Source organism: Notamacropus eugenii, chromosome 5, assembly GCF_028372415.1.
Source record: "Notamacropus eugenii isolate mMacEug1 chromosome 5, mMacEug1.pri_v2, whole genome shotgun sequence".
In the NCBI taxonomy this organism is placed as follows: domain Eukaryota; kingdom Metazoa; phylum Chordata; class Mammalia; order Diprotodontia; family Macropodidae; genus Notamacropus; species Notamacropus eugenii.
Window position 1 is genome coordinate 231,571,367 of NC_092876.1, and position 22,223 is coordinate 231,593,589.

Below are 22,223 nucleotides of genomic sequence, written 5' to 3' on the forward strand. Positions count from 1 at the left end.
CCTGTTTATGTTACCAAAAGCAAATGATCCTCAAGGAGAAAAAATATTACTTCTAATGTGCACCCAGAAAATACATTTTTTCCCATAGTAAGAATTTATGTGCCTGAAGTCTTAAACATCTAATTGAAAGGATTTTAAATGGAAAAGTAATGAGGAGGAAGAATGTTGCTTATACGTTGTGAAAATAACCTATACACTCACTGAAGGTGCCCTTGATGAAGCACTTAGAAGAGAACAGGTAGGCTTTTGCATGTTTTATTCCAAGTGGAGAACAAATTTAAATCATTGCAGTTAACAGAAAAATGTAGAAAATGCAGTATTTTTCTGTGTGTTTGCTGACTATGAGAAAGCATTTGATTTAGTAAAACAAAACACACCGCTTTTAAGGTATTCCTCCAACAATTTTATTGCCTCCATATGTCAAAATCATATAGGATCCCTTGAAACAGGAGTGGGAAACCTGTGTCCTCAAGGTCACATGTGGCCTTCTAGGACCTTAAGTGTGGCCCTTTGACCGAATCCAAACTTCACAGAATAAATCCCTTTAATAAAAGGATTTATTCTGTAAAACTTGGACTCAGTCAAAAGGCTGCACCCCTTTCAAGACCTTAAAAGATATAACAATAGCAACAACTTTATTTAACTCTTAAGTGATGGATCCTCACCAAAAATATGTGTCACTATCGGGTAGCAGTTCCATTGCAGATTCCAAGTTTAAGAGGGTTAACCTATAGATGGTAGATCCTCAAGATACTTCTTTTGCAGATGATAGGTTATTACTTGTATCAAATCCTGGACCATTGCAGAGATTTCTGAAGGAAATCTGTAATCAGAAAAGTGTGGCCTAACCATCCACACAGAAAAAAACAGGTAATAAAGAATATCTATTGACCATGATATGTAGCTGTATGGATAGCCTATAGAACTTGTTTATCAGTATATGCATGTACATATGCATGTAATTCTATGTGCATCTGTATGTGTGTATATATATATATATGTATATGTCTGCGTTCATATATGTATGAGCAGACAGCTGGACCCCAAATTAAACAAGTGAGGGACAGCAGAATGGCTTTCTTTGGGAAATTTCAGAGTTCTTTTAATGTCACTTCTTCCCCCCCCCCCCCCCCAGCCTTTTCCTGAAACAAAGGACCAATATTCTTCGTGTTATTCTGTAGCTGTAAGTCATTAAATGCTATTGTCTTTAAAGAATTGAAATTGAGGATAGAAAAGCATAATAGTGGGCTTGATGAGTGGGTGGGCTTCAATACATTTCAAATAAGGAATTATTCAGGTTGACTACTGTAAAGTATATTTGACGAGAAAAAAAGGTGTAACCAACGTTTATTGAGATCTAGAGATAACCTATTAACAGCACACAAGCTTCACTAGGTATCCATTTGATATCAGGAAATCTTGGTTCCTTGCATGTTGGCTGCAATCCCAGGATTTGGACAAAAGTCATGTAGGATCAGATGGCATGGAGGAGTTGCAGTTTTCATTGTTGAAGGGAATACTCACTCCAATGATGTCACAGATCTTCTGGAGCTGGAGATGGTCTGAGTACGCCATTAATACCCTCAACCTCTAGGGGAACCAGAAGGTCACTGTCACCTTAGGTGTGTCCAATATAAATGAAAATCACAGGATGAGGAAGTGGATATGAAGGACATGTCACTTGTACTGGTTTAGGAGTACCCATAAGAATGAGATTAGAGAGCCATCAAAATGGACTGCCAGGTACTAGTACAGATTCAGAGATAATTTAGACATGATGATATAATGTCACTGAAAAAAGTCTTTATTTTGTATATAAGTGTCAGTATTCTCTGGTGGTTTTAAATCTTATAAAAAACCAAATTCCTCTGTTTTGTATATTTTTCCTCTTTGCTGAGCCTTTATTTAGAGGACCCTTGAAAGCAGCATCAGTTATATGGTTATATTTGTCTTTTTAAAAAAAAGTTTCAGTTTATCACTTTTTTAAAGCATTTTGTATCAGTCTTTATTTTTGTTCTGCCTGCCTTTGAAAGCAATGGCCTTCTTTTAATGTGAATTTTCTCATCCAGAAAATAAACAAGTAAGACTTGTTTCTTGAGTAAAATTTGAGAACCATTGGCAGCTGGTTGAATAAGTACAATTAGAATTTATGGGAAAAGGAAGCATAAAATCTGATATACTAGAATGAGGCAAATGTGAAATGCATATTTAGTGTCTGCTAGATAGCAAAAGATGAAAATATTTTTACAATAATTATTTTCTTAATGCACGAAGCTGCTTTGATCTAATTCCATTTCTTCTACTTACCTTTTTCTGATGGCAATGACTAAAGGTAGATATTCTCTCAAATTTTTCAGGAAAATACAGATTATCTTCTTTGGAAATTTATGAAAATCGGTAATCTCTAACAGTATTATCTTTCCTTTTATCCTGTCAGGGTATCAATACTTAGTGGCAGCTAATAGTTATATTATTATAAATAATAGTTATTGATTAGAGTGCTGAGCTTGGCGTCAGAAAGACCTGAGTTCAAATTCTGCCTCTACTGCCTACTATCCATATGACTCCAAAAGGGTTACTTACCCTCACTCCACCCCAAGAGCTCCTACCTTACAGGGTTGTTGGGAGGATCAAATGAGATAAATTACATTTTAAAGGGGTGAAATGATCAATCCTCAAAGCATTATAGTACAGACTGCATTATAAAAGCATATTTTTATACTTTATGCCCTCATTAATTAAATTTTCGAAGAGAATATTTTGAGCAGAATGGAGATAGCATATCTAGAAACAACTTTTTTCTTTCTCATCTCATTTTCCTTTAGTTGGTTCAGCTGAAAACTGACCTTTTACTATCCCACATTCAATGATAAGGAAGAAAATACTTATAGGTTCTATTATAATAGGAAATACATTTTACAAAATGATGTGAAAATTTTCTGTTTGATGTTGAAAAGGAAGAAGAAGAATTTACCGTTCTTGCTAGCTGCTTGGGGCTTCTGCCATCTTTTAGTGAAACAGCTCATCCATTCACCAGCGCCTCCTGCCTTGACTGGCCTGTTCCAGCTTTTGACATCATACCTCAGTGGTGCTTTGAAGTAACTTCATTTTCTGAAAGACATGCAGAACAAGTAAAGGTATGTAAAGAAAGAAGAATTTGCTTGACATCCTGGCCGTGTACTAATGCGTAAGAAATAAATAATTTACAATTCTTTGATATAATAATCAGTGTTTGAAAGAACTGAATAAAAATGGTTTTGCTTGACAAGAGAAAGTTCATATTTTAGGAAGATGTTTCATGTTATATGTCATCTCTTTGATCATAGGATTTGCTTATTTAAAAAAATTGGTTTTTTCTTTCATACATAATGAGATGCATATATTTTGTAATTAATTAAAGAGGAGACTTTTGCCCCACTGAATTTATTGGATTGTTATTATATTAAAGTCTTAAGTGATATGATCATTATTTGAGGTTCCTGCAGCTCATATTTTTATACGAATAAACTCACACTTAATTTTATCCATTATAAGTATGATTTGTATAGCACTGTTTAATAGTAATGTCATATTATAAATTTTAGCTTCTAACTTTTATATGCAGCTGGATGCACATATCCTAATTATATTTTTATGAAAAATATAAGTATATTGGTATAGCTTTTATATTTTAAGGAAGAAAATTTATAAAAAGTTGTTAGGTAACTTCACAGACTCACTGAATTTTGAGATGTAAGTAACATTATTAGCAACCATCTAATTGACCTCCTCCCTCCAAAAAAAATATTATAAAATACCTTTAGAACTTGAATGACTCCATCTTCCCCTCTGCTCCCTCCCTCACCATCCAAGGCAACTTGTTCCACTTTTAGATAGCTCACATTTTTGGATGTTTTCCCTAATATTGATTTTAGGTATGTCTCTTGTCACCTTTCACCCACTGTTCCTAGTTTTGCCTTCTGGAGCCAAAGAGACTGAGTATAATCCCCCCTACCACATGAAAGACCTTTAGCAGCTAGGTGGCATGGTGGATAGAGTACTAGATCTAGAGTTAGGAGCATTCATCCTCTGGAGTTAAAATCCAGCCTCAGACACTTACTATCTGTGTGGCCCTGGGCAAGTCACTAAACTCTGTTTGTCTCAGTTTCCTCATCTATAAAATGACCTGGAGAAGGAAATGGCAAACCACTCCAGTATATCTGCCAAGAAAACCCCAAATGAGGTCACAGAGGCAGATATAACTGAAACAATTGAACAACAATCCTTTACCTAATGAGTCTTCCCTTCTCCATGCTAAATACCACCAGTTCCTTCAACCATTGTTCATGTGTCATAGACTCAAGGTTTTTCACTATTTTTATTGTCCTCTTGTATATTGTCCAGCATATCAGTGTTCTTTCCAAGCTGTAGCACTCAGATTAGTACTTGAAATGTGGTATGGCATGACTATCACCTTATTTTTGGAAATTATACCTTTCTTTATGAAGCCCAAGATTCATCTGTTTTTGTGGCTGTCATATCACACTCACTCATACTGAACTTTAACCAAAACCTTCCCAATCTTTTTCAGATTAATTACTGTGCAATAAATACTCCCTAATCACATTGTAAAAATGATTTTTTGGAACTCAAGAGTGAGAGTATACATTTTTTTCATATGAAATTTCATTATTTTAGATTCAGTTGAATTCTATTGCAGCTAGGTGATATACAGTTAGAGCACTGGACTTGGAGTCAGAAAGATCTGAGTTCAAATGTAACCTCAAACACTTAGTAGCTGTGTTTCATTAGCAAGCCAATTAATTTCTATCTGCCTCAATTTCCTCATCTAGGAGATAAAATGAAGATCACAGTAGAACCTACCTCTCAGGATTGTTTTGAGGCTCAAATGTGATCATATTTGTAACATGCATTGCAAATCTTAAAGTCCTATATAAATGCTATATAGCTGTTCTGATTTTCTAGCTTTTCAAAATGTCTTTGGATCCTTTCTGTCATCCACTGTGTTATCTATCCCTCATAGCTTTTAATAGTCTGTACCTTTGATAAGCCTGTCATTTCTGCCTCATTCAAAGCATTGATCAAAAGGTTAATTAGCATAGAGTCAAACCCAGGTCTCTTGTGGTACTTCACTGAAGAGTGCCATTCAGCAAGCTCCAAATTATCCAAATATATTCTCATCTAGACCATATCTCTATCTTTCCCAGAAGAATAAAATGTGATAATTTATCAAAATTTTGCTAAAATCTAAGTAAGTTATATTTATAGCATTCCCCTGATCTACCACTTAAGTAATCCTTTTAAATAAGTAAATTGCGTTAATCTAGCATGTTCTTTTCTTGTTAAAGACATGCTGGCTCCTTGTGATGATCACTGATTTCTTTTCCATGGATATTAATGTTCACTATCTGTCTTTTAAAAAATCCATTCTAGAATTGCCCAGAAATTTAACTCACCTTTACTGGCCTGTACTTTAAATATTTTATTTTCTTCCCCTATTTTGTTTTGTTTTTTATAATTGTCTTTCTCTAGGTTTGCAGTGCATTTTTCTTTAACAGTCTTTCAGAAATCATTGATGATAGTTCAAATATCACATCCACCAGTTCTTTCAAGTGTTTGATGATGTAGTTTATCTTAGACCAAGTGACTTGAATTAGTCAAAGGCAGCTAGTGCTCTCTTACTCTAACCTTCATATAAATTACTTGATTATTTTTTGTCTGGGCTTTCTAGTGCAGATATCATTCACAGAACCCCCTCTCACCAAAGAATTGAGCTGCTTTGCCTTTTGTTGTTATTTCTCATCCTTTCACATGTCCTGAACAATTGCTATCCATCCTTTGACTTTCTTTTTTTCCCTAACATAACTTAAAAAACAAAACCAAACCCTTTTGGTTGTCCTTAGTCTTCTTCACCAGTTTCAGCCCAGTCTGAGCCATGGCACTTAGGATGTCCTTTTTTTTCTATTTTTGAGGCAATTGGGAGTTAAATGACTTGTCCAAGGTCAGACAGCTAGTAAGTGTCTGAGGCCAAATTGGAACTCAGGTCTTCCTAACTCCAGGGCTGGTGCTATACACACTTTGCCACCTACTTGTTCCTTATGATACTATTCTTGCAAGACCATGCCTTGCTTTTCTATTCATTCTGTGTTACATTCCCTTGTTTCCCATGTTATCTATATATCTTTTTAAAAATCTAAGTTAACTCTAAATTGATGTTTTCTTGTGATCCACATTAGTGTTTTCAAATTTTTTCTTCCTCATTGAAATTGTTACCATTTCTTTAGAATTCCTTTCAAAATAAAAATAATTTTTTAAAAAAGAAAAATACATAGAAATATATTTCCACATGACCTCACATATGTTAATGGGTATCATTACTTACCTTTTCAATAGGTGGGGGAGGGACTTCGGGGAGAGAGAGAGAATTTGGGACTCAAAATTTTAAAAATGAATGCTAAGCTTTAATTCTTAAGTTTCTCATCCCTTCTGGGTTGACTTTGCCTGTAGAATTTTAGTCCCTGGGATTAACTGGTTAGCAAGCATTTAAGTACTTAAGATTAGCCAGTGTGTAGATGTGGAGTATTGTGTCAAGGAAAAGCAAGTAAGTTAAGTGTAGCTGGATCATTTAGTATGTGGGAGAATAATGTGAGAAGAGTAGAAACTTACAAAGGAGCCAGTTTGTGAAGAACTTACCAAAGAGTAGACTCTATATTTTACTATGGTGGTAGTAAATAACCATTGAAGTTTATTGAATAAGGGTAGTGGTGATATAGTCCAAAAGCTGTTTTTAAGAAATCACTTTGACAACTGTGTAGAAGATGGATGGAGATGGGGAGAGATTTGAAGCTGCGAGATCAATAGAAGGCTGTTGTAATAGTTGAGACAAGACATGGCATGAATCTGAATTGGGGTGTTGGCTGTGTGAGTGGAGAGGCAGGGATATGAGAGGCAAAGCCTGAAACTTCAACATTTGACAATTGGATGGATATGAGTGGTGAAAGTGAGTTGTTGAAGAAAATGCTAAAATTACACACCTAGGTGACTGGAAGAATGGTGATGCTCTCAGTTTTTTTTAAAGGGAAGTTTGGAAGAGAGGTGGGTATAGGGGAAAAATTAATGACTTTTGTCTCAACTACATTGAGTTTGATATGCTTACAAGACTTCTGGTTATAAAAGACCATTTGTGATGAGAGCCTGTTACTCAGGAAAGGAGTTCAAGCTGGATATATAGATCTGTGAATCATCTGTATAGATTTGATCATTAAAACTGTGGGAACCGATGAGATCAAATGAAAGTGCATAGAAAAAAAGAGGTCCTAGAACATAATCTTGGGTGACACCCACAGTTTGGGAGGACAACAGAATAAAAGGTTCAGTAAAGGAGACTGAGAAAGAGAAATCAGACAGGTAGGAGAAGAATCAGGAGACAACAGTGTTACAAAAACCAAAGAGGAACATGCTTGAGGAGATGGTCAACAGTGTTAAATACTATAGAGAGGTGAAGGAGGATAGAAAAAAGGCCATTAGATTTGGCAATTAAGAGATTTTTGGTAACTTTGAAGAGAGCAGTTTCAGATGGTCGACCACTCTCTTCTAAATAATCTCTTCCCTGAGTTTTCGTATCTGTCCTGATTCTCTTGTCTGACTGCTCTTTCTTGGTCTCTTTTGCTGGATCATCATTAATATCCCAACTCCTAGCTATGAGTATACCCATGGCTCTCTATTTCTATGCTCTTACTTAAGAACCTCATTATTTCCTTTGGATTTAGTCATTTCTGTGCTGGTAATGTTCTGTATTCCTATATCACAAATTTAAATTTGGACATTTCAAACAGAATGTCCTATATAGTTCTTAAATTCAGTATGTCAAAACAGATACATTGTTTCCCCACTATTTGCTCCCCCAAACCCATCTCTCTTACAAACTTACAATCTCTCACTTGCCCCACATTTTCAGTCAGTTGCCAGTCTTGTTAGTTCTACTTCTACAACAGTTCTCTACAAGTTTCCTTCTCTCCACTCAGGCTGGATTACTGCACTTGCTTCCAAATTGATGTCTCTGCTTCAAGTCTCTCTGTACAGTGACCAAAGTGTTTTTCTAAAACATTGATCTGATCATGTCATTTGCATGGCTCCCTATTTATTACTTGTAGGTTTAAATATAAACTCATTTTTTCTGATGTTTAAATCCTGTCACAACCTGGACTACCTTCCTAGACTTAGTATGTATCACTCCTCTTCATGAACTCTACAATACAGCCAAACTTTTATTATTCTTCAACATGTCCCTTGAGTCCCTCATGCCTAGAATGCATTTGCCCTCATCTCTACCTTTTAGAATTCTAGCTTCCCCTCTCCCTTCCATACTAGTATTTGGGTATATACAAAATAAGAACAAAGTAATTCTTAGGGAAAAACAACTAGATTGTGAGCTCCTCTGAGACAGGAACTGTTTTTCTCCTCTCAGTGCCTAACACAGTGCCTAGGTTATAGTAGATACTGTATAAATACTTGTTGATTGATTGCCCTCTTTTGGCAGAAAACTCCACGAGACAGCCGGATAACTCAAGTCCTCCATCACTTTTGCTATGTCAAGTTTATAATCTGTTTCTTCAACTCCTCTTCTGTTTCCTCTTTATATCCAGGGGGTCTGATAGCAAAATGACTTCTGTTATCTTCCTCTTATTTTTTTTCACCCAAATGCTTTCCTTTGTACTTTCCTACTCTTGTTTCTGGATTTCTACACATGAATATATCTTTTAAATAAGCATTTCTACTACCCTTTCCCATTTTACCTGAGATCATATTGACCTTATTAATAACATTAGGTCTTGTGATTCATCTTACTTATTGCATAAACTTGTACATTGGGTTCTGTGGTTTTCATTATTTGCTCCTTTCCTATATTTTGTCTTAACTGAGTTCTGGGAGTCTCAACTGCTATTTTTCTTTATATACTGTAGTTTTCCCTGTATAGTATGTATATTGGTTGATAAATGTGGACAATTTTTCTCCTCCTTCATTCTTTTATTTTTTTAATGTTTATTTATTTTTAGTTTTCAACATTTCCACAAAATTTTGAGTTCCAAATTTTCTCCCTGTCTCTCCCCTTCCTGGACCCTAAAATGCCATGCATTCTGATTACTCCTTCCCCCAATCTGCCCTCTCTTCTAACACCCCTCCCTTCCCTTATCCTCATCTTCTCTCTTGTCTTGTAGGGCAAGATAAATTTCTATACCCCATTACATGTATTTCTTATTTCTCAGTTGCATGCAAAAACAATTCTCAATATTTTTTCCTAAAACTTTGAGTTCCAGCTTCTCTTCCTTCCTCCCTCCCCACCCATCCCCACTGAGAGGGCAAGCAATATAGGTTATATATATGTAGTTTTGCAAATTACTTCCATAATAGTCATGTTGTGTAAGACTATATTTCTCTCCATCCTATCCTGCCCACCCCATTTATTCTATTCTCTCTTTTGACCTTGTCCCTCCCCAAAACTGTTTACTTCTAATTGCTCCCTCCTCTCATTTGCTCTCCCTTCCCTCATCCCCCCACCTTGCTTATCCCCTTCTCCCCTATGTTCTTGTAGTGTAAGATAGATTTTCATACCAAATGGAGTGTGCATTGTTATTCCTTCCTTAAGCCAAATGTGATGAGAGTAAGCTTCACTTTTTCCCTCTCACTTCCCCCTTTTCCCCTCCACTGAAAAAGCTTTTTCTTGTCTCTTTTATGAGAGATAAATTGCCCCATTCATTTCTCCCTTTCTCCTCCCAATATATTCCTCTCTCACCCCTTAATTTTATTTTTTTAGATATCATCCCTTCTTATTCAACTAACCCTGTGCTATCTGTGTGTGTGTGTGTGTGTGTCTGTATGTATGTGTGTATGTGTGTGTGGGTAATCCCTCCAACTATCCAAATATTGAGAAAAGTCTCAAAAGTTACAAATATTATCTTTCTATGTAGGAATGTAAACAGTTCAACTTTAAAAAGTCCCTTATGTGATCTCTTTCCTGTTTACCTTTTCATTCTTCTCTTGATTCTTGTGTTTGAAAGTCAAATTTCCATTCAACTCTGGTCTTTTCATCAAGAATTCTTGAACCAAAAGTTTGAATTGTTTTATCTATTATAAGCTGTGTTAAAAAATGAAAAATTAAAATTAAAAAAAATTTCTTTAGTCCCTCCATTGGTACCAGAGAAGAAGTCCAAATTTTTTATGTCTTTTATGGGGTGTTTACGGCACCTTATTATAAAATCTGGGTTGTGTTTGGTCATAGGCTAAATGATATGAGAAATTCACTATGCAAAAATTGCTGTGAGATCACCATAGTATGTCACATGAGAGATTGCCATAAACACACTCAGCATCTCCAAATCAGTGCATAGAACTGTAGTTCTTTTACTACAAATTTAATTTTAAGAAAAAAATGTGTAGCTGTTCATTTATGTTATTAAACAGTAATATACATACTGTATAGGTAATATTGTATGTAACAGTAATACATTTTATGCATTTATGAGTTATTAAACTTTTTAAGATGCCTCTAAAAAAAAAAAAAAGAATGCTCGGAAGTCCTCTATCTCATTGATTGACCATTTTTTCCCCTGAAGTATTATACTCAGTTTTGCTGGATAGGTAATTCTTGGTTTTAATCCTAGTTCCTTTGACATGTGGAATATCATATTCCAAGCCCTTTGATCATTTAATGTAGAAGCTGCTAGATCTTGTGTTATCCTGATTGTATTTCCACGATAGTTGAATTGTTTTTTTCTGGCTACTTTCAGTATTTTCTCCTTGACCTGGGAACTCTGGAATTTGGCTACAGTATTCCTAGGAGTTTCTCTTTTTGGATCTCTTTCAGGAGGTGATTGGTGGATTCTTTCAATATTTATTTTGCCCTCTGAAATAACAGGGCAGTTTTCCTTGATAGTTTCATGAAAGTTGATGTCTAGGCTCTTTTTTTGATCATGGCTTTAAATTAGTCCCATAATTTTTAAATTATCTCTCCTGGATCTATTTTGCAGGTTAGTTGTTTTTCCAATGAGATATTTCATATTATCTTCCATTTTTTCATTCTTTTGGTTTTATCTTGTAATTTCTTGGTTTCCCACAAAGTCATTAGCTTCCATCTGCTCCATTCCAATTTTCAAAAAAACTATTTTCTTCAGTGAGCTTTTGAACCTCCTTTTCCATTTGACTAATTCTGCTTTTTAAAGCATTCTTCTTTTCATTGACTTTTTGAGCCTCTTTTGCCAATTGAGATAGCCTATTTTTAAAGGTGTTATTTTCTTCAGTATATTTTTGGATCTCCTTTAGCAAAATGTTGACTTGCTTTTCATGATTTACTTGCATTGCTCTCATTTCTCTTCTCAATTTTTCTTCCACCTCTCTTACTTGATTTTCAAAATTCTTTTTTAGCTCTTCCATGGCCTGAGACCATTGCATATTTATTTTAGAGGTCTCTGATGGTAAGCATTGTTCTTCCTATCCAAAAGGATGGTAGAAAATACCTGTTTACCAAGACAGTAGGCTTCTATAGTCTTATTTTTTTCTCCCCTTTTTGGGCATTTTCCCAGCCAGTTAACTTGACTTTTGAGTCCTTTGTCAAGAAGAGGTTATACTCTGGAGACCTGTAAATTCTCTGTTCCTCCAAGTGGCACAAATGGGAGAGGAGTTTACTCCTCTCCTGGCCTGCCCTCTGGTCTGGGAGCTACCAAAGCTGTTCTGCCCAGGATCTGTAGGTAGAATTCCCTTTCTAGAGCCTCCACCAGCTCCACCACTATAGCCAGCACTCTTCCTCACCCTGGACTGCCAGTCAGGGACAAGACTCAGATCAGCAGCTCAATTCCCCCAGGGGCTTTAGACTGAGTGCTCCAACAATAGACACTGCTGCTGCTGCTGCTGCTGTCTGGGGCTGGGGCTGGGGCTAGGGGAGGACCCTGCTCCCTTCTCACCCAGATGAAAAAGCTTTCTCACTGATCTTTGTTGGCATTTGTGAGTTGAGGAATCTGAGAACCTCTGCTGCTGCTGGGGATTCCGCCCCTAAGGCCTGTTCCGGTCCTGTTTCTGTGCCACGTGGCCAAGGCTATGCTGTGCTCAATGGGCTGTGCTCCATTCCCCATGTGATAAATCTTTCCTGTCAGCCTTCCAGGCTACCTTGGGCTAGAAATCTCTTTCACTCTGTCATTTTGTGGCTTCTGCTACTCTAGAATTTGTTTAGAGTCATTTTTTACAAGTATTTTATGGGCTGTGGGGGAAGAGCTAGAGTAGATATGTCTTTCTACCCTGCCATCTTGGCTCTCCCCCCATCCCACTCTATTCTTTACTTTTAAAGTCCTTTTGATTAGTTCTGCAAAACACTTGGCAAATGCCTTCTTATTAGCCTTTCTTGGTAAGTGTACTCCATTAGGCATGCTGCTTCTAGTCCAAAAACATACATGCCATTCCCAAATACCATCTTCTTGGCCAGTTTTTTACTTCCCAAAACTACTTTTATCCTCTGTATCTCTGCCTTCAATAGGTAGCAAAGATGAAAAGGCTCTATAGTCTTCAAATTCTTTTCCAAGACTATAATCTTTGTCAGTGCTTATTAATTTTCTTCTGGCATATAATTTATGTTTGGAAGAATCACCAGAAGTGGATAATAGTTATCCATTTGGCTATTTCTTGAGTTCTCTTCGCTATGTTGAATGTATATGCCCTGAGAAAGCAACAGTCTTAGCTATTTAGTAGAATAAATTAACCAGGGTCCAGATCTCAAGATACATGATCATAGTGACACCCATCTCTAACTACAGGGTTCATTAATACATGTACAAACCATTGAAGGAGTACTTCCAGAGAACAGATACATGCCTAAGACTTAGTCTGGCAGATAGAAACATATCTGTATACTGCAATCGGGACAATTGGGTTTAACCACATTTTGGAGTGACCCAGAGCAAGCATACTCCAAGTAGTTTTGAATAAACTGATGATCAATGTGATGAAAACAATAGAATTCTTGTAGTGTCCAGGGTTGCATTCATGTTCTGAAATCATTCTTGCTATTTCTAGATGCATAATTCCATTTTAGAAGAAGCAACCTGGTCTAACCAGTTAGAATAATAGATTGAGCTATAACATATGGTATAGTGTATTTTTTTTAAAATAGGAAAGTATAAAAGCATCCTATTGTAAATTTAACTAAAACATGAACTCACTTTTAAAAAGTAAATATATCCTTTGATTATTTATTAGAGTGTAAAACTAGATTTTATAATCCACCAGCATTTAACCCATATCTTTATGTTAAAATGCTATATATATTATGAAACTGAATTTAAGAATGTTTTTCATACTAAAAATACTGTTAAAGGGTATTAATTTTTTCCTTAAAATAAATCAAACATGTTACACCATGTTATATTATTATTACCTATGTTTATGGGGAAATCTTCCTTTCTTGGGAAAAATTGTATGGGAAAATTATTTAGGCTTTGTTTTCAATAACAGAATCACATCATGTTAATGATTATTTTTGATAATGTTTTAGGTTTTGCTTATCCAGGAGTCAAAATGGGATTTACCACATTTATTACAGTTGCCTGAGAACTATAATACCATTTTTCAGTACTACCACAGAAAAACCTGTAGTGTCTGCACTAAAGTTCCTAAAGATCCTGCTGTTTGCCTTGTTTGTGGTACTTTTGTCTGCCTGAAGGGTCTTTGCTGCAAACAACAAAGTTACTGCGAATGTGTGCTGGTAAGAGACAACATGAGACCTAATATTTTTGAAAAGAAAGTTTTTAATTATCCGTGTTCAAGTGAGTGACTTAAACTCAGCTACCCAGATAGTCCTTCTTAGAGCAAGGATTCTTAATCTATTTTGTGTCATGGACACCTTTGGCAGTTTGGTGAAATCTTTGGACATTTTCTCACAATGATATTTTTAAATGCATAAAACAAAGTGCATAGGATTACAAATGGAACCAATTACGCTGAAATACACTTATCAGAATTTTTTTTTTTAAGTTCTCAGACCCTGGGTTAAGAATCTCTGCCTTAGAGAGAAAGGGTATAGTTTTCTTTCTTCATTTAAAGGAAGGATAGAAGAACAGTACTTAAGGATGAAGCTAAGTGGAATATTCTTAAGATTGTTAGTTTATCTTCACCCTTCTCTTTTCATGTTTCACACCATTTAATGATGAATTTGCATGGTACTGAGTCACCCAATATTCTAATGTAGTTTTTCACTTCTTATATCCCAAATATGTTTTAATAAAAATGCCATATAATGTAATAAAATTTTAGCATGAGGATTGCATATTCAGTTGTTGCTATTAAACATTTCTAAAAAGAAAATGCTCCTTAATGACTGGACTATTTGAATAGTTTGATCTTGACTTTATTATGAAATTGTTAATCCATTAATGGGCTTTAAAATTTTTTTTTTTTTAGCATTCTCAGAACTGTGGTGCTGGAACAGGAATTTTCCTTTTGATCAATGCATCGGTAATTATCATTATTCGAGGCCATCGTTTCTGCCTCTGGGGTTCTGTTTATCTGGATGCACATGGTGAAGAAGACCGAGATCTTAGGTAAGTTATTAAGATGCTTACCCTTATTAAACTAAACTATACAGAAAGCACTATACAGTAGCATTAGGCCAGATGTTACAATCTGAGGCAAAATTGTTGACTTGGGAAAATTATATTAAATAAATGTCTGTCACTCTGTTAGTTCTAGCTTTATTCAATTTCATAATATGGATTTCTGAAGATACTGATTTGAGTTACTTATAACTTGAGTTTTGTGAGGTTCCCCCCCATAAGCATGTAGTCCCCAAATACCAGAAAACATAAACAAAAAAAAAAATCTGTGTAACTTGATTGTCACAAGGAATTAGCTCAAACAAAAATGACAAACTTAATTTCTCTGGATTAATTGTGTTAATATTCACTTTTCTTTCTAGACGTGGCAAGCCTCTCTACATTTGCAAGGAAAGATACAAAGTTCTTGAACAGCAGTGGGTTTCTCATACTTTTGATCACATCAATAAAAGATGGGGTCCACATTATAATGGGCTATAAATCATCTATTACCTGCAGCTTTGCACCATATCATCTATCACCTTTACTAAGAATCCAGCTTTACAAAGATAAGCTTTAACTTAATTTGGGGGAATTAACTCACTGGAAAAATTGAAACCATGCTATTTTTTAAGCCTTTCAATAATTAGGTGCTGTTGATACTACATTAATGGTACTATAACTTAAAAAAAAATCTTTGGGAGGGCATGAAAAGTTTAATTTCCTTGGTACTCATACTTTTTGTTTATTCCACAATTGATAAGAAGCACAAGTTATTCTCAAAATTATTTGAAAGTGAGATCTCCCAACAATGCGATGAAATATTTCTTTGATATTTTGTGTGGATTTGAGTTATTGCAGGTTTACTGCTTCTACATCCTTTGTGTTTAATTTGCATCTACTAAACATATTGCATCATTTTTTCTTTCCATTTCTTGTGTTGATTTGAGATTTTTGCTTGCTACATATGTAATTAGACAACAATTGTAAAACATGATTTATGTGAGATATTGTATAGTAAAAGTTGGTCTAACAGTAGAACCTAAAAAAAATCCACTTATTGTGAGAGGTCTGTAAAAAGCTTCAGACTTTGCTGAAAACCTAACTCATTCTCAGGAATTTCATAAATATTATCCCCAGGTAAATAAATAAAATAGCTGTAAAATAATTAGATTGCTACTGTTAATATAATACAGTATACTCTTTTTTTTTTTGCTCCTTCAAAAAACAAAATTTGCCATTACAATTGGGTGAATTATTAGTGGTAGTAATATATAGATTTTACTATATATATACAAATTTTCTAAGACTGTACAACATGACAGATTCTAATTACAACCATGCATGCCTGCCTTTCATTATCAACCCAGATATGTTGTTTGAGTGATTGAATTGGAAATATGCAGACTGCCCTAAAAACGAAACATAATTTTGGATCTTTCCTGTCAATTCAAGAGATTCATCTGTATTGTATTTATGCAGAGTAATCACTGATTTCCTTTTAAAAGAAAAAAAATCCCAACAGAAGTGGCCCTGGTTTGAATAAGTGCATCTATATTCTTCTCAGAAGAATGCTGGAGAAACCGCTTATGTTTATAGTGTTTTTAACTTGGCAGGAATAAAAAGGATTGAGCTTAAATCCGCTGTCTATGTAAGAGGGGAAGAGTATGGACAAAAAATGCCACCAAACAATTTTTCATATGATCCAGACATTGGTTGATTATTTCATATAAAATGCTGTCAAAACAATTGCTGGTACTTTTGACTTTCGTAGCTTGTTCTGTAAAATAAAATTTTTACATGTAAAAATCACATCTAGTGATAAAACATATAAAAATAAAAGCAGATCCATGTTCTAAGATCTAATTGAATGATATCATGTGAAAATGATAGAAATGACAGTCTAGCATCCAAATAAAGAAAATCAAATAGTACATTTTCCAAACAGGTCCAAAGCAATTAGGATTTGGCCATTAGATCTACAATAGAATACATGGTAATGGCTTGCTATTTTTATATAAATTTCCAAAATATTAACATAACTTTCTGTAAGATTAGAATGATTCTATTTCACTAACTGAATAGCTATGTGTTTTCCAACATGTTGCTAATTTTTAAAATATTGTACCATAAGTTCAGCCTGTAATATTTTTTTGCATTGGTCATTATGAATACCAGGCCATTTTGTAAGTGTGGTTGTTGATGAGCAAAATGTTAATTTACATCTCCAATATGATACCATTACAGGACTCATGAACTTGAATAATTCTGTAGTTTGAAACTCTGATGCTCTATTTACAAGGTATAATGTATCCAGAATTTGATTATTACATATTTAAAATGGAATGTTTTATGGTTGTGCATATGGATGTGAAGTGAAAATATTAGCCTTAACTTTAAAAATCTGGGTATTTGATAGTGTTTATTTTGATATTGGTGAATTAGTCACCAGTAAATTTTGAAAAAAGCACTTGGTTGAAAATTGTACTTGAATACATACATGCATGCTGCTAAACTATAACTTTGATTTTCCCCATAACTTTTATAAGCCCAATTTATAAGCCCACTTTGAAAAATAACAGGTCCAAGTTAGAGTGATGTGTGTGTATATTATTATTAAAAAAAATGTACTGGTGTGGTATCTTGTATGAATGATCATTTAAGTACAGTACATTACTGTAGATGCTAAATCAATCTTTATAATTAATCAGAAAATACAAAACTAGGAATAATCAACATTGTAAAATATGTTAATAAAAACCTACTGTCATTCCGTGTGAGAATTTTTTTAAATTTACCTATGTTTATATGTCATTGTGTTTCATTGTAACTGTCATTTACAGGCTTTCTTACTGTTTTCCATGTCTCTTGTTTGCCTAACAGGAAGACTAATGTAGCCTTTGCTCAGAAAAGCTACCCTTATAGTTCTATACCAGTATGTTCTGCACCCAAATTAGTATCCAAATGAACTTCATCCAAAATTATGCTTTGTTTTGTCCTAAAAACATTTCTTCCTACTGCCCTGCTTATGGCCACCCTACAATTCACTAACAAATTGTTATTTTGAGTTTTCTACTATCATCCAGTTTATTTGGACCAGTAGAATTGTTACGCAAATTCTGCTTCAGTGCTGCTTGAATCATTATAGATTGACTCATTTTTGAGACTTTTTGGGTGATCCTGTGCTGATATAAAAGCACACAGGGTAGCATTGGAATATATTAATGTGTATGACTTGTGGAAAAATACTGATAAAACACTTGGAAAACTTGGAGGCAGTAGCCAGATACTAGGCTGAACATTTGAAGATCCAGTGCCTTCTCATGCACAGGCCTATGTTAGGCAAAGTGCTTATCTTGGAGGCCTCAGACATTAAGCCAAATGCTACAAGCACTAAGGTTTCAGGCACTTGGCTTGACAAAGAGCTGAATATATTCTCAAGTGTGAGATTTTCTAGGTGTCTTGATTGCTCACAGAAGTGACTTTATGTATGAATTTAGGCATGTCTCTGAGGACCAGATTCTGGTATTTACTGGGCCAGACTAAAGATATTATCTCTTTGCCATCTCCATCTCTCCCCCCACTCCCTGCCACCCGCACACCCACCCCAGTTCCAGGAGGCTTAAAACTGGCACCAGAAACCCTTCATTGGCATCCAGCCCTGGAGGTTGGGACTCCAATCAACTATTTAGCCCTTACTGCTATAATTAACAAATTTCCACTTCCTTGTTTCCCAGTTCTATTGAGTGAGAGTCACTGTGTCCCCTGGCAAAACAAAACAAAACAAAACAAAATCCCAAACCTTTTCCCTGCTATATTTCTCTATGCACTCCCATTCCCTTCATCCTTTGCTTTCTTTTCTTTTCCATTTTGTATTCTGGAATCCTTGCTCCACATAAAATTTACCTTTATCCCAAAGCCTTTTTAAAATTTTATATTTTTCATCTTGCACTTGTGGAAACTTTTTTTTTCTCTCGTATAGAAGACACTATATCAGTTGCTCTAGTTCTGATTGTTTATTATCTCATGCCCCCCAATATACTGGCCCATAAAGAGGAGTCTGCTCCATACTCCTTGTTTTCTGCTACTTAGCTTTCTCTTCTCCCTAATCCCACCATTACTTAACAACCTTTCCTCCTTTGAAATTCACTCCACTCATCTCTCACACAGTTCAGATCCTTATGACTGAAATCTACCAGTTCCTAGTTTGTTCTCCCATCTTTCTTAAGAGGTCCATTCACCTTTTTCTTTAAATTAACTAATTTATTTTTAATACTAATTTTTAAACATTTTGAGTTCCAAAATCCCTCCTTCCCATCTCTTCCCCCTCCCAGTGAGAAGGCAAGTAATATGATATCAATCATACATGTGCAGTCATGCAAAACATTAATTTGGAATTGTCTTAGATCATTGTCTTAACTGTCTTTCATAATTTTTGCAGTATTGCTGTTACTGTGTACAATGTTCTTCTGGTTCTGTTCACTTCATTTTTTTATTAGTTCATATAACTTCCTAGGTTTTTCTGAAACCAACCCCTTGTCATTTCTTATAGCACAGTTGTATAACATCACAATGATGTACCACAGCTTGTTCAGCCATTCCCCAAATGATGTGCATCCTGTCAATCTCCAATTTTTTGCCTACCACAAAAATATGTAGCATGTATACAAAGTACAAAATAGCTATTTTGTCCATATGGGTCCTTTTCCCTTTTCTTTGATATCTTTGGGATATAGACCTAGTTGTGATTTTGCTGGGTCCATGCCCTTTGGGCATAATTCCAGATTATTCTCCAGAATGGTTGGACTAGTTCACAATTACACCAAAAATATATTAGTATCCCTATTTTTCCACATCCTCTCCAGCATTTATCACCTTCATTTTCTGTCATGTTACCCAATTTCACAGGTGTGAGGGGGTACCTCAGAGTTGTTTTAATTTGCATTTCTTTATTCAGTAGTGATTTAGATAATTTTTTTCATGTGACTGTTGATAGCTTTGATTTTTTGCTTAAAACTTCCTGTTCATATCCTTTGACCATTTATCAATTAGGGAATGACTTTATTTTTATAAATTTGAATCAGTTCCCTATGTATTTGAGAAGTGAGGCTTTTATCAGAGAAACTTCCTGTAAAAATATTTCCCCAGTTTCCTACTTACCTTCTAATTTTGGCTGCATAGGTTTTGCTTGAGGAAAACCTTTTTAAATTCATAAAATCAAAATTATCCATTTTGTTTCCTATGATCCTCTCTAGTTTTTGTTTGGTCAGAAACTCTTTCCTTCGCTGGAGATTTGACAGGTAAATTTTTCCATGCTTCCCTAATTTGCTTATGATATCACCCTTCATGTCTATATAGAGCATTTACCCATTTTTACCTTGCTTTGGTATATTATATGAGATGTTAGCCTGTGCCAATTTCTGCCAAATTGCTTTCCCCAGAAAGTTTTGTCAAATGGTAAGCTCTTGCCCCCAAAGCTTGTCAAACACTATCCTACAACTTTATTAAAGTTGTTATAGTTTTTCGTTGATTCTTGAGGGCTTAAGTATACCATCTGAAAAGAGTGAGTTTCATTTCCTCATTGCCTATTTTTATTCTTTCAATGTCTTTTTCTTGTCTTAACACTATAGCTAGTATTTCTAATACAATATTGAATAAGAGTGGTGATAATGGACATCCATGATTCACTCCTGATCTTATTAGGAAGACTTCTAAATTACTATAAGTTACAACTGTATATTGTGTACTTAATGTGTTCCACTGATCCACCACTGTTACTTAGCTAGTATTAGATTGTTTTGATAATTACTGCTTTGTAATACAGTTTGAAATCTGATACTACTAGGCTGCCTTCACATTTTTTTTCATTAATTCCTTTGATATTCTTGACCTTTTATTCTTCAGGATGAATTTTTTTTCTAGTTCTATAAAATGATTCTTTGGTAGTTTAGACTGGTATGGCACTGAATGAATAAATTAACCCAAGGAGAACTGTCATTTTTATTTTATTGACTCAGCCTACTTATGAGCAATTAATATTTCTCTAATTGTTTAGATCTGTTTTATTTGTGTGAAAAGTATTTTGTAATTGTATTCATATAATCCCTGGGTTTGTCTTGTCAGATAATATTTTATATTGTCTGCACTTATTTTAAACGGAATTTCTCTTTGTGCCTCTTCTTGTTTGTTTGTTTGTTTTTTTTGGTACTATATAGAAATCCCTTTGTAGGTTTATTTTATATCTTGCAACTTTGCTGAAGTTATTAGTTGTTTCAACTAGTTTTTAGTTGATTCTCTAGAATTCTCTAAGTATATCACCATACTATCTGCAAAGAGTGATAGATAGATTTCCCCATTTCCTGTTTGTATTCTTCCATTTTTTGGTCTTAGGAGTATAGCTAGCATTTCTAATACAATACTAAATAACAATGATGAACATCCTTAATTCACCCTTGATCTTATTGGGAAGGTTCCTAATTTATCCCCATTATAGGTAATGCTTACTCTTGGGTTTAAATAAACTAGTTATAATTTTAAGAAAGACTCCATTTATTCCTGCACTTTCTAGTGTTTTTAATAGTAGTGGATGTTGTATGGGACTATTTTCTTATCTTCCTTAACTTTTCTTAACTTTCTCTTCTCTCAACTCTAAATTCTATTTTGATGTCCCTTTCAACAGTCTAGCTTTTCAATTCCTTAGCCTCAACTTCCATAACCTACATCTTTACTCCATCCATGAAGGATGGTCATATCTTACAACTTACCATCTCTTCATAACTGTGCCGCTTTCCTTATTTTTAACTTTGAAATTCTTCTCTTTAATCACAAATGCTGCCCTTTGATTTCTTCTTCTCATTCCTAAACCTACTTGTTCTCACCAAAAGTTTCGGTTCTTGTGTGCCTCTTTCCGTGTTTTTTAGTCCTTTGTCCCTGCTCCGTCCTCAGTCAGTTTTCTTTCATTGCCTTGACCATATATTTAACAAATTCACCTTTGACTCCATTGACTTCTTGTTATCCTGCTATTTAAGCTCAGCCTATCCTGACTTCTGTCTTTTTTTTACCCTCCATTCCCAAGTTGTATAATCCTTTCCACCCTTTGATTGATCCTTTCCCACTCCCTTCCACAGCTATTTCAAACTTTTTCTCCTCAAGAGAAACCACCCTAGTTGACCAAAGAAGTCAAGCTCATCCACTATAAACATTCTTAACTCCCAACATGAAAACCCAAAACTCATCCTTTCATCTATACTACTTTTCTAGAGTCTCTTGAGAAACAAGCAACCCTCCTCATTGCCAAGGATAACCCTTCCACCTGTGCTTTGAACCTATCTTCTTCATGAGCTTTCACTTCAATCTTTACTCTCCTGTCTCTCTTTAATATCTCCTTCCCATTACTTACAAACTTGCTCTTGTCAAATATATCCTTTAAAAGCCATCACTTGACCCTGTCAACCCCTCAGGCTACTATATTTCTCCACTCTTTCATTGCCAAAATATGATAAGGAATGAACTAAATTCATATATATTTCTTCATCACTACTCACCCCATTGACAGCTGGCTTCTGACCTCACCACTTTACTGAAACTACTCACTGCAAAGTTACCAATGGTCTCATTACCATTACGCTTAATGACCTTTTTTCTTAGTCC

The 22,223-nt window shown here is 35.0% G+C and overlaps 1 protein-coding gene across 9 annotated transcripts in view; it reads left to right on the forward strand.

The window, feature by feature from the left end:
* UBR3 (ubiquitin protein ligase E3 component n-recognin 3) overlaps positions 1 to 17,343 on the forward strand; it is a 314,350-nt gene extending 297,007 nt beyond the window's left edge. For all 9 annotated transcript variants that reach the window (XM_072612269.1, XM_072612275.1, XM_072612270.1 and 6 more), the window contains 4 exons: positions 2,958 to 3,137; positions 13,538 to 13,747; positions 14,443 to 14,582; positions 14,957 to 17,343. In XM_072612269.1, coding sequence (XP_072468370.1) covers positions 2,958 to 3,137; positions 13,538 to 13,747; positions 14,443 to 14,582; positions 14,957 to 15,074 — 648 coding nt within the window. In that variant the 3' untranslated portion in view covers positions 15,075 to 17,343. The remainder of the gene's footprint in view (positions 1 to 2,957; positions 3,138 to 13,537; positions 13,748 to 14,442; positions 14,583 to 14,956) is intronic.
* Positions 17,344 to 22,223: the final 4,880 nt, after the last annotated feature.